The following is a 22,599-nucleotide window of genomic DNA, read 5'->3' on the forward strand; positions in this document are numbered from 1 at the left end:
CATGCATATAGATAACATCACCGTAGTCCAATGTCCACATGAATGTTGCTTCTTTTTAGCATCAAAAGAAAGGCAGTTCTTAATTCTAAAATAGAAGCCTGAAATCACTTTAAATTTTTTCACCAATTGCTGAATCTGAGAACTAAAAGAAAGTGTATCGTCAATTAAAATTCCAAGATGTTTGTACTGGGACACCAATTCAATCTCTGCACCGTGAGCAGTAGTAATAGGACCTAGCTTTTGCTTGGCTTGTTTTGAATTTGAAAAGAGCATTAAGTTTTGTTTTATCGGCATTTAAAACTCATTTTAACTCAGATAAATTATGTTGAAGTACATTAAAAGCGATCTGTAGTTGAGAAAGGGCCAGATTAGGTGTAGATGCCGCCGTGTATATGACTGTATCATCCGCATAATAATGAACATTTTTTGATATTTTGATCAATAATATTTATGCATATATAGTAAAAAGAAGAGGCCCTAATACTGAACCCTGTGGAACTCTTTAAGTTACATTCTTAAAGAAATATTATTTACTGTCATCATGGCAAAGATTAAATAAATCAGTTTTTAGAGAGGAGTTATGAGTGAATCTCCAGGGGGATCTTCAGCTGTATGTGAGTGTGTGTTTGCTCCAGCAGAGGGCGCTGTCGGCTCTCTGTTAGTGTAGTGTTAATGACCTCCTGGTGTGTGTTTGTGTTTCTCTGCTCAGGGTTTTCTGATCGGGGCTCGTCCTGAAAACGCCTGTGTGCCGATCGAGCCTCCACCACAGAGGGAAAACCTCAGCAGCGCCTTCATCGTCCTCATCAGACGCTTCGACTGCAACTTCGACATCAAGGTGAGTCTGAGTGTCCGAGAAATAAGAAGAGTAAAACGAAAAGCACTCAGACTGCACACTTTCTGCTCATTTAATAGTCAACAAGCAGGTTTATCAATGAATGAACACGCATGGATAATATGTAAAGCAATTCATTATAGTTTTGAGGGGATGTTTTAGTGTTTTCTTTTATATATTCGTTCATTTTCCTTCAGCTTACTCCCTTATTTATCAGGGGTGGCCACAGCGGAATGAACCACCAACTATTCCAACATAAGTTTTACACAGCGGACGCCCCTCCAGCCACAACCTAGTACTGGAAAACACACACACACCTGTCACACTCATACACTACAGCCAATTTAGTTGTGTTCAATTTCCCTATAGCACATGTGTTTGGACTGTGGGGGAAACCCACACCAACATGGGGAGAACATGCAAACACCACATTGAAACGCCAACTGGCCCAGCCGAGGCTCGAAACAGCTACTTTCTTGTTGTGAGGTGGCAGTGCTAACCACTGAGCCACCACGCTGCCCCCTTTCGTAAATATTTTTAGTTTGTCTGGAATAAAAATAGTAATAATAGAAAAATAAAAACGGATAAGGTCGATTTTATTAGCCCTTTAGTTTTTTAGAAATTGTATTATTATTTTTTTAAATAAAAGAAACAAACTTATTAAAAAAATCTAATAATATATTTATTTTTAAAATAAACCTTGATTAGTTTTCCCCGTGTTAGTGCGGGTGCTCCGCTTTCCCCCACAGTCCAAACACATGTGGAATAGGTGATTTGGGTATGCCAAAACTGACCATAGTGTATGTGTGTGTGTGTGTGAATGTTTTTCAGTGTTGGGTAGCGAAGGAAGGGCATCCTCTGCCTAAAGCCTATGCTGGATAAATTGGCGGTTCATTCTGCTGTGGCGACCACAGATTAATAAAGGGACTAAGCCGAAAAGAAAATGAATGAATAAAGCTAAATTATATTTAATTAAAATATACAGATGTCAGCATTTGAAGTGATTCAAAACGTTGTCCTAAAACTATTGAACAGCACCTGTTATTGTTTTAGGACACTTTTTGATCCGCTTATTTTTAATACATTTAGTAAATGATATGGGTCAGTGTTTAGAACTGTCGCCTCACAGCAAGAAGCCAAGAATGTCACTGGTTCAGGTCCCGGATGGGTCAGTTGGCATTTCTGTGTGGAGTTTGCATGTTCCACCAGTATTGGTGTGGGTTTCCTCTGAGTGCTCTGGTTTCCCTCACAGTCCTAACACATGCGCTAGATTCACTAAATTGGCCGTAGTGTACGAGTGTGTGTGTGTAATTGGGAGTATATGGGTGTTTCCCTGTACTGAGTTGCAGCTGTAAAGGCATCAACTGCGCAAAACATATGCCGGAATAGTTGGCGGTTCATTCCACTGTGGTGGCCCATGATAAATAAGAGATTATGCCGAAGTAAAATCAATGGATGAATGAAAAACAAAGAAACAAAAAAAAAAAAAGATCAATTTATATATATATATATATATACATCATATATAATTTTTCTTGATAAAATGTCCTCGTTTGACTTCTCTGCCATTAAGGATCACACAGACACGCCTCTGTCCAAATAATCAGTAAATGTGCTGATAAACGTAAAGAGTTTCTCTGCTTACACACTGTGAGCAAACACATGAAGAATGAAACACCACCTGCGCACTTTGCCCCATGCAACACACCTGTACTACACTAAACCAAAGTCCTTTTAGGGCAAGTCACTCAGCGGCCATCTTACAAGCACAGCTTTCATCTCTTCAAGTGTTACAAGGCCCGTTTTCACTTTAATAACTCCCAAAAACCAAAACACAGGTTCTTTGTAAACAGTTTGCCAACATTTATTGGTGGCGAACACTGTAGGAGGGCAATAAATGCTTTGCTCGACAACTCGATACTGAGCTTTAAGCTAGGGCTGCATGATACTGTAAACATCTAGCATTGGGATGTTTCTTTTATTTTGCGATTATATATTTCGATATGAAAACAATTTCACCAGATAACTTAATATCTTTATTTGGAAGGAATTTGTAATGTAAGAACATTTGGAATTGAGGCTGTGCGATTTAGGGAAAATATCTCATTGCAATTTTTTTTATTTATTTTATTATTTATTTATTTTGACATATTTGATTTGCGATTTTAGTTTTGTAGTGTAGCTTCAGCTCAATAGTCTGTATATAGCTAGTGACACTCAATCTAGTAGCTATCTAATGCACCGTTGTTTGGTGTCTGTTTTTGAAACCTAAATGTTCTCATATTACCAGCATGCTGTTTTTCTTTGATATTCGTCCATAGATATATACACTAGATATCGCATAGGGACCCTGAGCATGCGTCAATAGCGCCGCCACATTGGTACAGTGCTCCCAGGACAAAAGTTATTCAGCTGCACTAGTCAAAACAGTGTTATTACGTGAAGATGCTGGACTTCAGCAAACAATGCTAAAGAAATATGACAACGAGATGCTGCGCTGCCAGAAACTTGTATTATTGTCGGCTAGTGAACAAATCGTTCATAACGGAGATTCATTCACAAACGAATCGCTCCCTCCGTCAGTATGAGAAGTGAAAGAGGAAAATACTTGTGTTGTAAGTATTTTCATGCATAACAATCTATAAATACAATCAGGAAAAAGATAAAATTGAAATAAAGTTTAACGGTATTTATCTATGGTAGCTGAATGATCAAAATACAAATAATTCAATAAATTAATCGTAGTTAAGGTCACAAATAGAACAATTTCGTATACCTAAATGCTTTTAAGGTCATTGTCCAATTAAAGGCATCTAAAACACATGTAAACGATGATTTATAACACAAACTCAACATTACGTATCCTGTGATGTGACTATTGCGAAGGATCACGTTGCGATATCAATGCTGAAATCATATATTATGCAAGCCTACTTTAAACCAAAATCCAAATAGTTAAATATACCGCGCACACACTCAGAATCAGCGAATTCATTATGCACAAACCAATAATGTCAAATACACATATTACATTACCTCAGCTCTACAACCCAAACAAGCGGTTCCCATAATGTGTTGACACACAGTGAGGAAATAATACAAAAACAAACAAAGGAAATAATACTAATCCGCCCCTCAGGCCATTCCCGCTTCTTTAAGGCCGATTACTGGCATTAGACAAAAATAACCAAACCAATAAAGATGCAAAACAAGAGCAATAAGTGGGCTGCGGATAGCTGAAACACAAAACATTAGTATTATATGAGGAATAAAGCAAACACACATTTACATTCCTGAGCGTTCAAGCGTTTTCCCGTCATGTGATTTGGGGTTGAATGCCGGAGGCGGGAATTCTTGAATCAGACGGGACAGAGATTACCTCGCATTCGTTTCTTATGGATGACAAAACCAGAGAACATTTATGTCCGAGTTCATTTGGTTGGTTTAAATGTAGAGATTTTAGGCTTTATGTAGACATACTAATTATTACATTTAGTTTTTCCTTTTCAAATATTTCCCAAAGTTATATTTAATGGAGCAAGGAGTTTTTTCCACATTATTTTCTATAATATTTTTATTTGTTTAATTTCGGCTAGAATAAAAGCAGTTTTTAAATGTTAAAAATCATTTTGTGGTCAATATTATTAGCCCCCTTAAGCAATATTTGTTTTTGTCTACAGAACAAACCACTGTTTTACAATGACTTGCCTAATTACCCTAATTAACCTATAAGGGTGTCACGATCCTCCAAATTCTTGATTCGATTACATTTTCGATTCTAAAGGCATGATTCGATTCGATTTTCGATTATGAATAATTAATTAATTAATGACCAATTAATTATTTTTAGCCTACCGTTTAAACTACCTGACCTGCATGGTCTTTTTTTTATCCATAAACAAATCATACAGTAAATGAATAAAGGCAAGATACACACATAATTACCACCTGTCAATCACTTTTTCTGCGGGACTCGTGAATAGGCAGTGATCTGTGTCGTTATAATGGCGTCGGTAAAAAAGACGCACAACCAACAGGAACCAGCCAACAGTTTCTGAGGTGTTCGCTAAAATGACAAAGTACAAGTGAGTGAAAGATTGAAGCAGTCCTCTGACTGCCTGGACCTGCTGTCTCGAGCGCATGGCTGTGTGTGCGTCTGTGTCTGTGTGGTCACGTGATGTTTCAGAGGTAGAGAGGAAGGAGGGCTGCTCAGAAATGCTACACGCCACTATGGATGTCAAATCGTTGTCGTTCTAAAATGCCGTTTAAAAACAAAGACAGAGTAAACAGGGCCTGAGTGTGTACTTTTCACGAGCGGATATGCAACAGGGGCGGGCGGAGGATCGCGATGCCGGTGTTGTCTATCGGACAAACCGTACGTAATACGTACATAGCAGAGCTTGCAAAACTGTGTTTTTTTGTCGACAACATGAACGTTGTCAACATAACTCACTGGAAATCCAAAATGCTTACACACCGGCGACTTCATTGAAAGAGGAGAGGGTTTAAGTTCTGTCGACGGGTCTCCTGCTTATGCAGTTTAACAAGCACTTCAACAAGCCTGCTTTTTTCCGGCTTGGCAAGCCAAGCTGACGTGACATGGGGGCGTGGCAGCATCGACGATTCTATTTTTTGATTCGATAATCGAAATTGAGCATAAATTTCGATCGATTTCGATTAAAAACCGAAATCGTGACACGCCTATTAACCTAGTTACAGTGCATCCGGAAAGTATTGACAACGCTTCACTTTTTTCCTACATTTGTTTATGTTACAGCCTTATTCAAAAATGGATTAAATTCATTGATTTCCTGAACATTCCACACACAGTACCCCATAATGACATGTCTGCTTTTCTCCAAACGTAACGCCTGGCATTCACTCCAAAGAGTTAAATTTTAGTCCAGAGAATTTTGTTTCTTATGGTCTGAGAGTCCTTCAGATGCCTTTTGGCAAATTCCAGGCTTTTCTACCATACAAGCCTGATTGGTGGATTGCTGCACAGATGGTTGTCCTTCTGTAAGGTTCTCCTCTCTGCACAGAAGAACGCTGGAGCTTAGACAGAGTGACCATCGGGTCAATGATCACCTTCCTGACTAAAGCCCTTCTCCCCCGATCACTCAGCTTAGATGGCCGGCCAGCTCTAGGAGGAGTCCTGGTGGTTCAAACATCTTCCACTTACAGATAATGGAGGCCGCTGTGCTTAGTGGAACTTTTAGAGCAGAAGAAATGTTTCTGTAACCTTCCCCAGCCTTGTGCCTCAAGACAATCCTGTCTCTGAACTCTACAGACAATTCCTTTGTCTTCATGCTTGGTTTGTGCTTTGACTCAACCCTGGGCCCATATATAGACAGGTGTATGCCTTTTCAAATCATGTCCAATCAACTGAATTGACCACAGGTGAAGCTGCTGAAACATCTCAAGAACAATCAGTGGAAACAGAATGTACCTGAGCTCAATTTAGAGCTTAGATTTTGATAGATGAGACAAAACTCACACCTGAGCAATGCATGTGACTTCATTCTCCATATGAAAGGTGTCTTTAAGCTGCCATCACCTTAAAAGCCTTGTATATAAAGTATTATTACACATAACTTGTTTTATTTTTTGTTCGCGCTGTTTGGGTTTTACCAAAATCTGCTTCAGTTCCATGTCAACAGCTCATTTACAAATATTATTCCCAGGAAAAAGCATGACATGTTCAATACTTATTTTCCCCGCTGTACAGTAAACCTAATTGTCATTCGGTGTGCAAAATCTCTAAAACTGGCAGACACGGGTCTCAGCAGCAGTTTAAACTGCGGTGTGTTCGGAGTTTTACACCGGCGAGCAGCTTCACGTGACCCGAGACGAGAGATTGCGTTTCTGTGGAATGTCTTGAATGTTTTTATCTCTCGTCTGCGCAAACATTCACTAATCACTAAAGCAGCGCTGCAGGAATGCGGCTCCACAGCAGATTATTTACAGCTCACCCTCACTCTCCGCTCTTCTAGATTCAATACTTCTGCACTAGAATATGCGTTTGGAGACTGTTTTGATCATAATGTTAGATGTTTACCTATGAAAGCTGACAGTTTGGCTGCTGTAATTCTCCATTCTGCCTTTAGTGGCCGCTGTTGCGCATGAAAACAGGCTTTTGATACAAATTATAGACAAAAACAGGACCTTTGTTTTTATTAACTTGAAGAGATGGCAAAAGTACACATCCTTTACTTAAGTAGAAGTACAGCTACTCATGTTTAAAACAACTCTGGTAAAAGTTAAAGTACTGACTACACTTTTATACTCAAGTAAAAGAAACAAAGTACGACCTCAAAATAAGTACTTAAGTACAAAGTACTACTACATGTTTTAGTTTCACTTGGCAGGTAAATAACGGGTTTCCCCCACAGTCCAAAAACACGCAGTATGGGTGAATAGATAAACTAAATTGTCCCTAGTGTATAAGGGCATGTGTGAATGCGAAAGTGTATAGGTGTTTCCCAGTACTGGTTTGTGGCTGGAAGGGAATCAACTGCATAAAACACAAGCTGGAATAATTGGTGGTTCATTAGGCTGTGGCATCCCCTGATAAATCAGGGACTAAACTGAAGCATAGTGAGTGAGGACAGGTAGATAACTAGACCTCACATCCTATTTCATGAAAGTAGCCAAGCAGCATCACACCCTGCAATATGGCAGCAACATTGCTCAAAAAGTCGGCCCATGTATCATCATCCTGACGCAAACTCACAGCATTCATCATGTAGTTTTGCGCCTGTTAAATCAAAAACGACAGCTCTATTCATGTTCATACACTAAAAATATTTCTGTAGGTGTATTTTTATAAATAATGTCTTATATTTACACTGAATTCTGTCCAAAGTATTTATAATTTAATTTATATATGTTTTATTGAATATATTGAAAAGATATTTTAATTTGATTCTTTTAAAATTAATTGATGACAACATTATATGCCTGTATGTAAAAGCATGTAGTCAATCAACAAAACTGTTAAACTGTATAAATTCTGTATTGTGACATATGAGCTCTTAGGTAGGCGTCCAGGAGGCATCCGAAACAGATGCCTGAGCCACCTCAGCTGACTTCTATCGATGTGGAGGAGCAGCGGCTCTACTCCGAGCTCCTCCCGGGTGACAGAGCTCCTCACTCTATCTATGAGAGTGCCCTGCCACCCTGCAAAGGAAACTCAATTCAGCCGCTGATATCCGCAATCTTTTCCTTTCAGTCATGACCCAAAGCTAGGTGTGAGTAGGAACGTAGACTGACCGGTAAATCGAAAGCTTTACCTTTCGGCTCAGCTCCTTTTTTAACACAGGAGACCGATACATTGACCACATTACTGCTGCCGCTGCACTGATCTGCCTGTCAGTCTCACACTCCATCTTTCTCTCACTCATGAACAAAACCGAGAGATACTTGAACTCCTCCACCTAGGGTAAAGACTTTCCTCCAACCTGGAGATGGCAAACCACCCTTTTCCCATGGAGCACCATGGCTTGCTGATTCTCATCCCAGCCGCGTCACACTCACACCCAGCCACTGCTGAAGGTCCATGTTCGATGAAGCCCGAAAGTTTAAGTCAAAGTTAATAATGTACTGATAACCCCTTTCACACATACAGACCTTTACCGGCAATTTTCCGGAAAGGTGTGTATGTGTGAACAGGCCCTTTTTGAAAGTACCGGTAAATTCGGTAAATTCAAGAGAAGTTGTAACGTTACCGGTAATTTGCCGGAATGCAGCACTGTGTTAACCCAGAGGGAAGATTGCCGGAAAGAGCGCGTGCACGTCTAGAACATGCTGACATGAGACGTCTACTTTAGCCAATCAGAACAGTCAGACGCATTCACGTCCGCGCGGTTTATGTTAATAAAAGCCTTTGGATATTTTCCCAGACACATTTAGCTGCTAGAAGTTACGCCCCATCCACACGGGGCTTCAGCGACAACGCTTGACTGAAGGCATGTCTGAAGTTGGGGCTGAAACGATCGTCATAGAAGCGTCAGCCAATGAAATTGCGTCAGCAATAGGCCACTGTCTAGCTGGTGTATTTGCATACAGCCATCTGATTGGCTGACTCTTCCGTTGGCGCTTGAAAAGTTGAGCTAGTCCCAACTTCTGCAGCGAGCAATGCCTCTAAAGCGGCGCTGACGGATCCACAATGCAGTTCGTCAACGTGTGACGTCACCCATTCAAAGTGAATGGGAAGCGTTGACGCTGACGCCCCGTGTGAATGGGGCGTTAGTCAGATAACGTTTATATGTTCAACTTAATGCCAACCTTGTAAATAAATATCGATAAGGTGCTTATGATTAGCCGTTGTTTGTTTACCTTCAAGCTTTGTGTGTGCCCGTGAAACAGCCCGTAAGCGCCAGCACACACACATCATGTACATCTCGACATGCGAAAGTGTTTCTCTATATTTCATCGAAGTTGTTCACAATACTGATCATCCACAGAGTTTGTGATGTAGTCAAATGTTTACAAACACAAGCGCAGGCGTTTAGAGCTCATTTCTGGTTGATGATGTCAGAATTTACCGGTATTTTGGAATGGATGTGTGAACGCTCTTTTCCGGAAAAATTCCATATCGTCCTCGCCTGCGTGAACAGCGCTTTTTTGAATTTACCGGTAAAGTCGTTCCGGAAATTTTCCAGATATTTACCTGTATCACTGTGTGAAAGGGGCTATAATGTAATGCACCCCCCCCCCCTCCAGGGTGGTTTAAAGCCTTTGTTTTTTTCTTCTTCTGATGAACACAAAGGAAGATATTTTGAAGAATGTTGTAAACTGGTAACCATTAACTTCCATACTATCTTTTTTTTATACTGTAGAAATCAGTGGTTTCCAACATTCTTCGAAATATCTTCTTTTGTGTTTAACGGAAGAAAAACCTCAATAGGTTTGAACAGAATGACAGAGTTTTCATTTTTGGGTGAGCTAACCCTTTAAATGGGACGCATTGTGATGTATTGACACAAATAGTTCTTTCCACATGTTAATTAGCAAACAGCCATTCTGACTAGCCCATGAAACCCCCGTGTGTGTCATGCAAGAGCTGTGTTGAATATGTGTTTTGTAGAGCTCATGCATGACGCCTGTGTGTTATTCTCAACACAATGCTGGAGTCTTCTTCTTCTTCTTCTTCTTCAGGTCCTCCATGCGCAGAAGGCCGGCTACAAGGCGGCGATTGTCCACAATGTGGACTCTGATGACTTAATCAGCATGGGATCCGAAGACCGTAAGTTCCTGCACAGCAATGCATAAAACATGCAGCCGAGACACAAGGGACAATGCTGCGATTCACAAACCTCCTCCGGCCCTGTGCTGCTCATAACCGCCGCTGTTTTTATCAGTCGAGATGTGGCCGTGAGGGGAAACTGACTGGGAGAAACCAGACCTCAGCGTTCCTGGAGGAGCAGATTATGCCACAATTAGATCTGATGTCATTTATTAAGCCTCTTGTCGGTGCAGAATAACTGTTTTAAGCCTGTTTACTCTACTTGTGTGGTCTGAAATATTCTGCAGGACTTTTATTGTATGTGTTCAATGTTATCTGGACGATTTAGTAGCCTAATTTGATTAAAAATGGAGAGCTGCATTGATTTTGAGCTGTGTAAATCTAGCCTAGAGTGCAATCTGCTTTTAAAAACTATCCTAGAGCACCATCTGCTGTTAAACACTAGCCTAGAGCATCGTCTTCCGGTAGACTGTCCTAGAACCCTATATGCTGTAAAAAAGTTTGCCTAGAGCAACGTCTGCTAGTAAAAATTAGCCTAGAGTGTGTCTACTGTTAAAAATAGACTTTAGTGCTTTCGACTATTAAAACTAGCCTAGTATGTCATCTGCTGTTAAAACTAGCCTAGAGCGCCATGTGCTGTTCAAAACTAGCCTGAAACATCATCTACTATTAAAAACTAGCCTACAGCGCTATCTGCTTTAAAAAACTAGCCTAGAGTGCGTCTACTGTTAAAAAGCTAGCTCTAGCTGCTGTTAAAAATTAGCCTAGAACGCTGTCTGCTGTGATAAAAAACTAGTCGAGAGTGCTGTCTGTTGTTAAAAACTAGCCTAGCATATCATCTGCTGTCAAAAAACTAACCTAGATCGCTGTCTGCTATTAAAAACTAGCCTAGAGCACCATCTACTGTTAAACACTAGCCTAGAGCGACATCTGCTGTTAAACAGCAGCCTAGAGCGCTGTTAAAAACGAGCCTTGCATGCTGTCCGCTTAACAAACTAGCCTAGAGTGCAATCTGCTGTTCAAAACTAGCCTAGAGCGCCATCTCCTGTTAAGTCTAGCCTAGAGCACCACCTGCTGTTAAAAACTAGCCTAGAGCGCTATCTGCTGTTTAAATTAGCCTAGAGCGCTATCTACTGTTAAACACTAGCCTAGAGCGACATCTGCTGTCAAAAAATAGCCTAGATCGCTGTCCGCTGTTAAAAACTAGCCTAGCATGCTGTTTGCTGTTAATAACTAGCCTAGAACATCACCCACTATGAAAAACGAGCCTACAGCGCTATCTGCTGATAAAAGCTAGCCTAGAGCACTGTCTGCTGTTAAAAACTAGCCTAGAGCGCCGTCTGCTGTTAAAAAATAGCCTAGAGCTCCATCTTTTATTAAAACCTTCCTAGAGTGCTGTTTACTTAAAAAAACTAGCCTAGAGCGTCATCTGTTGTTTAAAACTAGCCTAGAGCACCGTCTGCTGTTTAAAACTAGCCTAGAGCGCCGTCTGCTGTTTAAAACTAGCCTAGAGCGCCTCTGTTGTTTAAAATTAGCCTAGAGCACCGTCTGCTGTTTAAAACTAGCCTAGAGCGCCGTCTGCTGTTTAAAACTAGCCTAGAGCGCCTCTGTTGTTTAAAATTAGCCTAGAGCACCGTCTGCTGTTTAAAACTAGCCTAGAGCGCCATCTGCTGTTTAAAACTAGCCTAGAGCGCCGTCTGCTGTTTAAAACTAGCCTAGAGCGCCGTCTGCTGTTTAAAACTAGCCTAGAGCGCCGTCTGCTGTTGAAAACTAGCCTAGAGCGCCGTCTGCTGTTGAAAACTAGCCTAGAGCGCCGTCTGCAGCCTAGAGCATCGTCTGCTGTTTAAAACTAGCCTAGAACGCCGTCTGCTGTTTAAAATCTAAGCTCAAAATCGATTCAAGAGACAAAAAAAAGCTCTAGTCCTAACATACTTTAAATAAATTTATCAGCTTTAAATAATAACACTGAAGTGCCAAATTGATTTCGAGCAGAATTAGGCAGGTGATGCTGGGGATGGAGGAATGACAAAATCTACACTCATAACAATTGTTTACTTAAGGAATCAAGCTGAATCAGAATCTCATAGCTATATGTGTATTGTTGAAATCTTATTGATGTTATTAATGTTATTGATTTCTTTGCAGTGGATATCCTGAAGCAGATAGACATCCCTTCTGTGTTTATCGGTGAAGAAGCGGCCAACTCTCTGAAAGAGGACTACATCTATGAGAAAGGGTGAGGCTCCTGAATACTTCACTGTTCAGACGCTTACTTAACACAAACAGCTGATCAGTTCTGCTGCTCTGCTCGTCATATGACTGCGCCTCACCAGATATCAAAAAACCACAACGTTCTCTGTGAAGAAATGTAACGTGTGCGTGTTTCCAGGGGTCACGTGATCCTCATGCCGGACTTCAGTCTGCCTCTGGAATATTATCTGATCCCATTCCTCATCATTGTGGGAATCTGCCTCATCCTCATCGTAGTTTTCATGGTGAGTCGTGTGCAATTATGCAGAAAACGATACCTGAAGAATATAGTTATGGACGCATGCATCTCATGATATTTAGATATGGGTTTGATTGAAATTAAGCAGGGTTCATACAGAGGCATGGAGTTTTAGTCATTTTCCAGGCCTACAGAAGTGCTGGAAATACAGATAAACCCAAAAATATCCTGAAAGTTAAAGTCTTATAAAAACACAAGCCTACATATTTGAAATATTTTCATACAGACAGCAGGATATTTTCTAAACCAGGGGTCACCAACCCTGTTCCTGGAGAGCTACCTTCCTGCAGAATTCAGTCCCAACCCTGATCAAACACACCTGAACCAATTAATAGTACCTAAAGCAGCACTTGATAATTACAAACAGGTGTGTTTGGTCAGGGTTGCAACTAAAATCTGCAGAAAGGTGGCTCTTGTTAGATTTTGCTGTATTTGGCTTAACCGTTCTTGGGTGGCTCGCCAATGTATTAGATTACTCTAATACATAAAATAAATATGCTGACCAAATTTCTTACGGAGAGAAGACTTTATTGAAGACAATCAATAGTGCAGTTCCTTAGCAGTGATGTTAACCCGTCGGTCTTCAAGTAACTTAACCCAAAGTACTGTCTGTGAGACAGTACTTTATATTAGCATCAAACAAACCATTCTGTTTACGAAGCTCAGCAGGACCCTCTTCAGATGTTTCAGCTGTTGTTTTGCTAATACCCATTGAGATTGTAAAAGGGTCATTTAGTTCACACCTATCAGTTTGTGGGGGTCGAGGCACAGGTCACCCCATCATATCACATCAGAGTTTAATCAATGTAAATGCAAGTGAACTAAAATGCACATAATCTTTCAATCCCTCCTCTGATCATATTTGATCATAAAACAAGTTAATCATGTATACAGCAATCTGCAATACAGGCTATATAACTTAAAGTGACAGAATAACAAGGCATGGTGAAGCTTGCATTTCCTTAAATGCCTGAGTCCATTTCTATTTGAAGTTGTGATGTTGTGGAAGTAGCGGATGTGGTTGTGTTCTGTGAATGTTCAGGTGTGTTCATCTAGGTGTCTGGTTTTGTGTGTCTCTGGTCATTCTCTGGAACATCGGAACACCTGCAATCACACAAAAGAGAAAAGGGAAACGTATCTTGCCCAAAAAAAGATTTTAGAGAAATTGTCAAACTGCCTATAGAAACTATAGAAACTGTCCCTATTTAATATTGACAGGACACTACAGTGTTTATCAGTGGTGGTTTATGTCTTCATCCTCAGGCGACAAGCTAGAGCCTAAAAACTCTAGTCCCGCCATATCTGGACTCTGAAAAACACTACTGTCATCTATCCCTCGTCTCTAGGCAAACTCACGTTGATCCATTCATCAAGTCCCTGAACTTTATTTATTGAATCAGATACTAAAACCTTCTCATATGAGCTCTCACACCTAGATTTTAATGGTAATATCTGAGGTTGTCGTATCTTTATCCATTTTCTGGGCTCTAAACTATGGCCCCTCTTCAGAGGTGACAAAACTTGATTATTGTCCTCATGTACTGCCAGGCTGAGTCTTGCTTTGTATTGGACAAGGCTGTCAGATGTCAGATTTTCAGTGGACATGGGCTGGCTTAGGGCATGTTCAAAAGGGCATAGTCTATTTCCATCTGTACTGCATTGGTTGCCATCATGCAGTTCTATTGCACCCTCCATCAGCATTTCTTTTGTTGAGTTTTCATTTGCAGTCTGCTTTCTGTCTAAGACTGATCGGTGGTCTTGCTGAAGCTGTCTTAATGCCGCTGTATGTTCACCTCTCTCCTTTACGGCTTGTTTGGCAACACCATCTACTAGGACATCAAACTTGTCTTCATCTGTTGAGACTTCTGTGTCAGCTTTTATCTTACTGTTTGCATACACATTCAGTTCATCAGCTTCTGGAAAAGACGTCACTAGCTGGTGCTGCAGAGAGAGGTTCTTCAGTTTCCCTGCGGCTGTACAGCATTTAGCAGAGTCTGTTTTTGTTGTATTGTGAGCTGCTGAAACTGCTTGAACAGGTGGTCATCATCCTTGCTTTGATGTTTTAAACTGAGCTTGCACTCACGGGCCCAGTGTCCTTCTTCATTGCAATTTCTGCATCTTCCTTTAGTTCGTAGTTTTGAGTATCCCATATACTCACGTTCTTTTTGCTCATCCTCAGTTGTTCTGTTCTTGTAAAACAAACTTTTCGATTGCAAAGATCTGAGTCTGACATCTTGTGCTCTCTCCAGTTTAGCTGACCATTCAACAATCTGGATGAAAGTTGTTACAGTGCTGTCCCAGTCATCATACCTGATTTTAAGATCTTTAGAAATCTCAGGATTGAGTCCGTTGACAAATGCTGTTTTCAGGGGTATTCCAGTGTCTTTGTCAAGATCTTCACTTGTATTCAGACCAGAATGTTCCGTCCATATTTGTCTGAAGCGTTCTTCAAACTCTGCAACACTTTCTCCAGTTTTCTGCATGCATGAGGTAATTCTTGCCCAATTGACCTCTGCAGGTTTTAGTTCAAACAAGAAGTTTTTTATGGCTTCCCATCCATCCTCTATGTTTTCTTGTGATTCACCAATCCTTCTTTCAACACTTTCTGTGAGTCTCTTTTGGTCACTGTCTCTTAGGGTGACATTAAGAATCATCACACCGTCTAGTGGATGTAAAATGTAGATTTTCTGCAGTCGTTGAAGAAACTGCCAAACCTTTCGTGGTTGTTTGTATACATCTGGCAGCTCTTTTGACCATTTGTCAACTTGCTCTGGAGTAGCTGGATGGTATGTCCTGTATGGAACATACTTCTTTACCAATTTTGTCACAGTGCGAGTTAGTCTCTCTCCATTGTCTTCATAGCCCTCCTCATTGTCAATTTCAACGTTAGTCCTTCTGTGTTTGACAATCACAGGAGCTAATCTAATCTTTGAGTTCACTTGGTCATGAACACAGGTGTTGATGGAAAGATCCGCCTCACTGTCAACAAAGCTGCTTGAAGATCTTGATTCCAGCTGTTTGGAGATCAAAGTCAATAGCTTGTTGTTTTCATTTTCCAGTCTTTCTTTATCCTTCTTTAAGTTTTGCAATTGTTCAGCCAGTGCTCGAACTTTAGCTTTCTCCGCTTTGTTCTCACGTTCCAATCTGTCAGTCTCACACTTATGCTCATGTTGAAGAATTTGCTTAACCAAAATCACAGACAATCCATCCTTCTTGGTGGTTGTGCATAAGCGCTGTGTCTTTCCATAAGCCCTTTTAATGTCTGGCAATGCCCACAATCCACTCTCTGAGTGCTTGATACTGTACTTCTTGCACACGTCATCACGACACTTCCTCAGTCCCAGCCTTTTGTCCAAATATGCATTCAGATTTTCCAACATCTGATCAATGGTAACACATGGAGGTTCTGTTCCATGCTTTTCTGATGTTGGTCTCAGGGTAGCTCCATTAGCATAGTTCCTTGCAGACTCAGCCATGGTAGTTACAGGACACCCTCAGAGGTGTGAATACAGAACAAAAGGTGTTAGAGATATTAAAGGTGCTTATTCAAATTTAAATGAACAACAGTCTGTTATACTGAAGACTATTTCAAATACACAGAAAACTCCAACTATTGTTTCAAAGCTAAAATAGTGGCTAATAAAATAGCACTTCATTCTTTCAGTCCCAATTCTTATTTGGCTCCTGACAATCTTTGAACAAATGCACTGAACTGTTAATTTTACAATCTCTACAATCACAACAGTGAATGTATCAAGCTTTGCTTCTGCATTATCTTAGTGATTTGACCAGAATTATTTTTTCACAGTTTCTACAATCTTCAAAGCAAGAATCAAGCCTAAAATTGCCTGAGCTTCTGTCTAATAACAATTCTTTCAGAGCATTATCTTAGAAGGCTAAGTAACTTTCTTTAGGATTTGTCCCTAATACAATGTGCTTAAATCTTACTGTCTCCTTAAACCTAAGGCAAACAGCTTTCAGTTTTATGCCATCATATTGTAACACAGTTAGAATTTTCAAAATTACAATAATGGCTACTGAATTAGCCCACAGTCAAGAATTCCTAATTCTCGCAGCAATATCAGTCTCAAACTTTTTATGTTTGCTTTATATGGCTCCTAACCATCTTTGGACAAATAAGCTAAACTGTTATTTTTCAATCTCTACAATCACAGCTGAGAATGGACCAAGCTCTGCTTCTGCATAATCTTAGTGATTGGACCAGAATGATTATTTAACAGTTCATACAAACTCCAGAAAACTAACCAAACCTACAATGTTTTTAAGATTTCTGTCGTATCACAGAAGGCTCTGTTACTTTCAAAATTAAAATAGTGGCTACTGAATTAGCACCCAGTCAAGAATTCCTAATTCTTGCAGCAACATCAGTCCCAAACTATTTTACGGCTCCTACAGTCCCCTGGGGAAATGGACCAAATTATTTTCAACAATTCCTACAATCTCCATGAGAAAGGACCAAATTGTTTAAATAATTCCTGCAAGTACCCCGAGAATGGACTAAGCCTAAAATTTCCACTGCTCTTTCAAAATCTTTTGATAAATGGACCAAATTGTTTCTTTAACAATTTCTGCAAATATCAAGAAAAAGCCTGAAATTTCAGCAATACTATCACTGTATTTAGTTTATTACTGCACTACATATACAGGTCGATCTGCTTACTTTAATGGTTACTTATAAAAGATGTTTCTTTTAAGGGTTCTTTAAGAGAGCTGATAAGTTTCACTCACCAAACTAGGATCTTTGAGATGAGATCCAGTTGATTAAAATAAAGTGTGTCCACAGATACAATATGTAGATCCAGGACTCGTCCACAAACACAATCCGTTTATCTTCAGCTTTAACTGTAGATTCTCCAAGATTCTTCAGTTCATTTCTTGTTGCAGTTGATGAGTTTTCCTCTTTTCAGTCTCTCCTGGCTGGCTTCGCCAAATTGTTAGATTTTGCTGTATTTGGCTTAACCGTTCTTGGGTGGCTCGCCAATGTATTAGATTACTCTAATACATAAAATAAATATGCTGACCAAATTTCTTACGGAGAGAAGACTTTATTGAAGACAATCAATAGTGCAGTTCCTTAGCAGTGATGTTAACCCGTCGGTCTTCAAGTAACTTAACCCAAAGTACTGTCTGTGAGACAGTACTTTATATTAGCATCAAACAAACCATTCTGTTTACGAAGCTCAGCAGGACCCTCTTCAGATGTTTCAGCTGTTGTTTTGCTAATACCCATTGAGATTGTAAAAGGGTCATTTAGTTCACACCTATCAGTTTGTGGGGGTCGAGGCACAGGTCACCCCATCATATCACATCAGAGTTTAATCAATGTAAATGCAAGTGAACTAAAATGCACATAATCTTTCACTCTCCAGGAACAGGGTTGGTGACCCCTGTTCTAAACACTGTTTTACAGACATGAAAATAAGCAAACTACATAGATTGTCACTTTTTTTTTTCCTTCCCTTTTTTTTTTTTTTTTTTTTACAAAACAACCCATTAACCCTTTATAGATGAAGGGGAGAAAAAAAAAAAAAAAAAAAAAAAAAAAATATATATATATATATATATATATATATATATATATATATATATATATATATATATATATATATATAAATATATATACTACCTGACAAAATTGTTGCCACCTTTTTAAGTTTTAGGATCAGCAAGTAATGACTTCTAGTTGAACATTTGGTATCAGAAGTGGTTTATATGAAAGGCCTCTAGATTACACTTATTTGAGCACAACAAAATATGATCATGTCTCTTGATTTTGAATGATTTCATTAGGACAGTGAGGTCTCACTTTGCTTAAAGAAACAGAAATAATGTCCAGTATAGAATATAAAGTCATGCTGCAGTGGAAACAGACTGAATATTGACTCAAATAATGACTCAAATCACTGATTAATAAAGTCATCTGGAATGGCAGAGAAAGTGTTCCTGCAGGACTACCAGAGTTCAAGATTCTTTGTGTTCATCTTCAACACCTCCTCCTCCATCTTACCCCAGACATGCTCAAATATCAGTAAATGAACGGTTATGAAAAACAATCTGAGCTAGCAATTTACTGTACTGAGTGAGGCCTGCTGCCGCTGCTCTTTTGAGTCATTTCAAAGTAGGCAAATGAATGTTAAAAATTGCTAAATATGTTGCTAGATGCTTTTTGAAAAAAAAAAATTACTCTGGTAGTATGAAACGTTTTCCCAGACATGGGTTGCGGCTGGAAGGGCATCCGCTGTGTAAAACTTGCTGGATAAGTTGGCGGTTCATTCCGCTGTGGCGAACCCGGATTAATAAAGGGACTAAGCCGAAAAGAAAATGAATGATTGAGTATGAAACGTTTCTAAATCTAGCAACAAAATTGCCAAGTTGGTTACACTGTACCTTTTATTTATTTATTTATTTATTTATTTATTTTTATTAGTTTCTTTTAGTTGATATTTTAAATAATTTTATTATTATTTTTTATGTGCAGTTGAAGTCAGAATCATTAGCCCCCTTTTAATTTATTTTTTCTTTTTTTAATGTTTTTCCAAATGATGTTCAACAGAGCAAGGAAATTGTCACAGTATGTCTGATCATATTTTTTCGTTAGGAAAAAGTCTTATTTGTTTTATTTCGGCTAGAATAAAAGAAGTTATTAATTTTTTAAACACCATTTTAAGGACAAAATTATTAGCCCCTTTAAGCTAATTTTTTTCCCCGACTTTCTACAGAACAAACCACTTTTATACAATAACTTGCCTAATTACCCTAACCTGCCTAGTTAACCTAATTAACCTAGTTAAGCTTTTAAATGTCACTTTAAGCTGTATAGATGCATCTTGAATAATATCTAGTCAAATATTGTTTATGTCATCATGACAAAAGTTAAAATAAATCAGTGATTAGAGATGAGTTATTAAAACTATTATGATTAGAAATGTGTTGAATAAATCAGCTCTCCATTAAACAGAAATTGGAAGAAAAATAAACAGGGGGGCTAATAATTCTGACTTCATCCATATACTCTTATCTGTAAGGGGTTAAATTGTTGGGAAAGGGGTTGTTCTGTAAAAAATATATTGAAATATCTTAAATAAAACGTTTTTAAAAATTGTCCCGAACTAAACGTGAGCACAGCACTGAATATGAATATGTTTTGTTGACTGAAATGTTTACGTCACAGATCACAAAGTTCGTTCAGGATCGACACAGAGCCCGGAGAAGCCGCTTGCGCAAGGACCAGCTGAAGAAACTCCCAATCCACAAATTTAAGAAAGGTGGGACACTTTTTAAATGCATTAACTTCATTTTCTTTTTCGGCTTACTCCCTTTATTATTCAGGGGTTGCCACAGTGGAATGAACCGCCAACTTATCTAGCATATGTGTTACACAACGAATGACTCTCCAGTCAAATAAGCACCTATACACTCTCACATTCACACTCATATACTGCTGCCAATTTAGTTCATCAATTCCCCTAAAGCGCATGAGTCTGAACTGTGGGGGAGCACCCAGAGGAAACCCACACCAACACAGGGAGAACATGCAAACTCCACACAGAAACGCCAACTGACCCAGCCGGGGATTAAACTAGCGACCTTCTTGCTGTTAGCCGATTGCGCCGCCCTTGAACTGCATAAACACTGTATATAAATAATACAGTTCATAAAAAGTCAACTTTTTTTATCTTCAGAGACATTCCCTGAAACATTTTACCTTAAAATGGCTGGATGTTTGGTTTCTTGATGGTAAATATGGTGTTTTTGGATTTTTTTTTTCTTTTAATAATGATAATAATCAACATTTTCAGTGTATTTGTGCTGGTTTTGCCTGGATTAAGCCTGTCATGAACACACAAATATGACATTCAAACCACCAGTAGTGGCCTCAAAGACTTAAAGGGAAAGTTCACTCGAAAATGTACTCACTATTGACTTGTTCAAAAACTGTTTTGTAAGTTTCTTTATACTGTTGAACACAAAAGATGATATTTTGAAGAAAACTGTTACCCATTTACATCAATTGCTACTATGAAAGCCAATGCTAACAGATTTAAGACAGTAAATGATGACAGATCTTTCGTTTTTGAGTGAACTGCCCCTTTAATGAGCGATTCACTGAATCATCTATGCAAACGATTCATTCAAAACAGCTGAATCATTCAGAAACCAAGCAAAGGACTATGCATACAGTATAACTCACTCAATATTAGCTAATATATCAACATGTTTGCTACATTCGGGAAAAAACAAACTCTTATGAAGCACAAACATGCAAATGGAGATCTTTATTGCTTTCATAACTAGAACTACAGGTTTATTCTTCATAACAACTCCCGACAAACACTTTTGGTTTTTGCTCACAATTTATTTAAGGAAAATGTCTCGCTGTTTATAAACCATTATGACTTATCAAATATGACTTTTTCCTCAATAAACTCGTAATTTGCTGCTTATTAATAGTAAGGCAGTAGTTGGATTGATGTATTGGGTTGGATTAGGGACGTAGACACTACACATCCCCCCTCTTAGAAAAAACATACACTCAGGCTCTTTTTTTTGCTCGTGTTGTTGCTGTAACATCAGTTATTTGTGCTGAACGTCAGCCTTGGCATTGCGGACACGTGACGAATGTGGGTGAAATGTGGAATTCCCCTCCTGCGCTGGAGCCTTCAGCGTTTCCACCTCCTCACAGTGAATCATCAAGACATTTTACAACCAAATCAGCACCGCGACCATTGACCATTCACTCTGTATGTGTGTGTGTGTGCACATGAATGAGCTTCCTGTTCAACTCGGTCACAGTTCGAGAGCTGTAAACGTTGGCAGACTCCTCCTGAAAGTGTTGCGCAATATTATTTAGTCATAAATAGATATATAGTTACAGTTTACATGTACAGTTGAAGTCAGAATTATTAGCCCCCTTTGAATTTTTTTAATTTTTAAAATATTTCTCAAATGATGTTTAACAGAGCAAGGAAATTTTGACAGTATGTCTGATAATATTTTATCTTCTGGAGAAAGTCTTATTTGTTTTATTTCGGCTAAAATAAAAGCCGTTTTAAATTTTTTAAACACCATTTTAGGTACAAAATTATTAGCCCCTTTTCTCGATAGTCTACAGAACAGACCATCATTATACAGCCTTTAAATGTCACTTTAAGCTGTATAGAAGTGTCTGAAGGCTGTTTCTCAATATCATGTACACAAAGTTCGGACTTGGCAAGTTCAGACTTGCGAGGAAGAACGAACTTGCGAGGATGCAAGGACACAAGTCGGGTAGTTCTTCAAATGGAACGGCAGTGTACTTTATAACGTCACTTACCTCACTATGGATTCATCAGTTTCACTCTACATTAACGATAAAATGATTAAATTAAATAAACCCTGTAATTAATATTATATTAATATTATAAATCTACATTTTTGATTTAAGAAAATCTACACATCTATTCATATAAATGTGAAGTAAAATGAGTTATTATACAGACACGGGTCTATGATTAAATTTTAATAAATTAAGATTTAATAAACTACGATGGTAATTATACAAGTATACACACGATAATAAATAAAGATTATGTCAAACAATTTGGTAAACAAAGACTAAGGGTGCTTTCACAATAGCACTTTTGGTTCGTTTGACGTCATAGTACGTCATGAATAGTAATAAATTAAAAATGTAATTAAAAATTTAAAGAAATTCTTTAAAAAAAGATAATAATAATGATAATAAATGAGCAACTTTACAATAAGAGCAATAAATAAATAAATAGATAATAAAAAAAAGAAAAATTCATATTAAGGAGTCAATATTTCCTCTTTCCAATTATTTACAGTGTATTAGATCTGATATCAACTGAGCAGAACTATAAAAAATTTAATATAATTTTAACCATTTAACCAAACATGACCATGGTTTACCCTGAAACTGGTAATTCTGACAACACTGTGTACACAAATGTTCAAGCAGCACTTTATCTATATCTCAGATAAACAAAT

General features: G+C 38.7%; 1 protein-coding gene across 1 annotated transcript in view; it reads left to right on the plus strand.

The window, feature by feature from the left end:
- Positions 1 to 22,599, plus strand: part of rnf13 (ring finger protein 13) — a gene marked incomplete at its 3' end in the record, with an annotated part of 46,980 nt that overhangs the window by 17,563 nt on the left and 6,818 nt on the right. Inside the window, 5 exon segments of the mRNA NM_201044.1 lie at positions 710 to 835; positions 9,992 to 10,079; positions 12,225 to 12,315; positions 12,469 to 12,574; positions 19,781 to 19,874. Coding sequence (NP_957338.1) covers positions 710 to 835; positions 9,992 to 10,079; positions 12,225 to 12,315; positions 12,469 to 12,574; positions 19,781 to 19,874 — 505 coding nt within the window.

This window comes from Danio rerio, chromosome 22 (genome assembly GCF_049306965.1).
Source record: "Danio rerio strain Tuebingen ecotype United States chromosome 22, GRCz12tu, whole genome shotgun sequence".
Classification (NCBI taxonomy): Eukaryota; Metazoa; Chordata; class Actinopteri; order Cypriniformes; family Danionidae; genus Danio; species Danio rerio.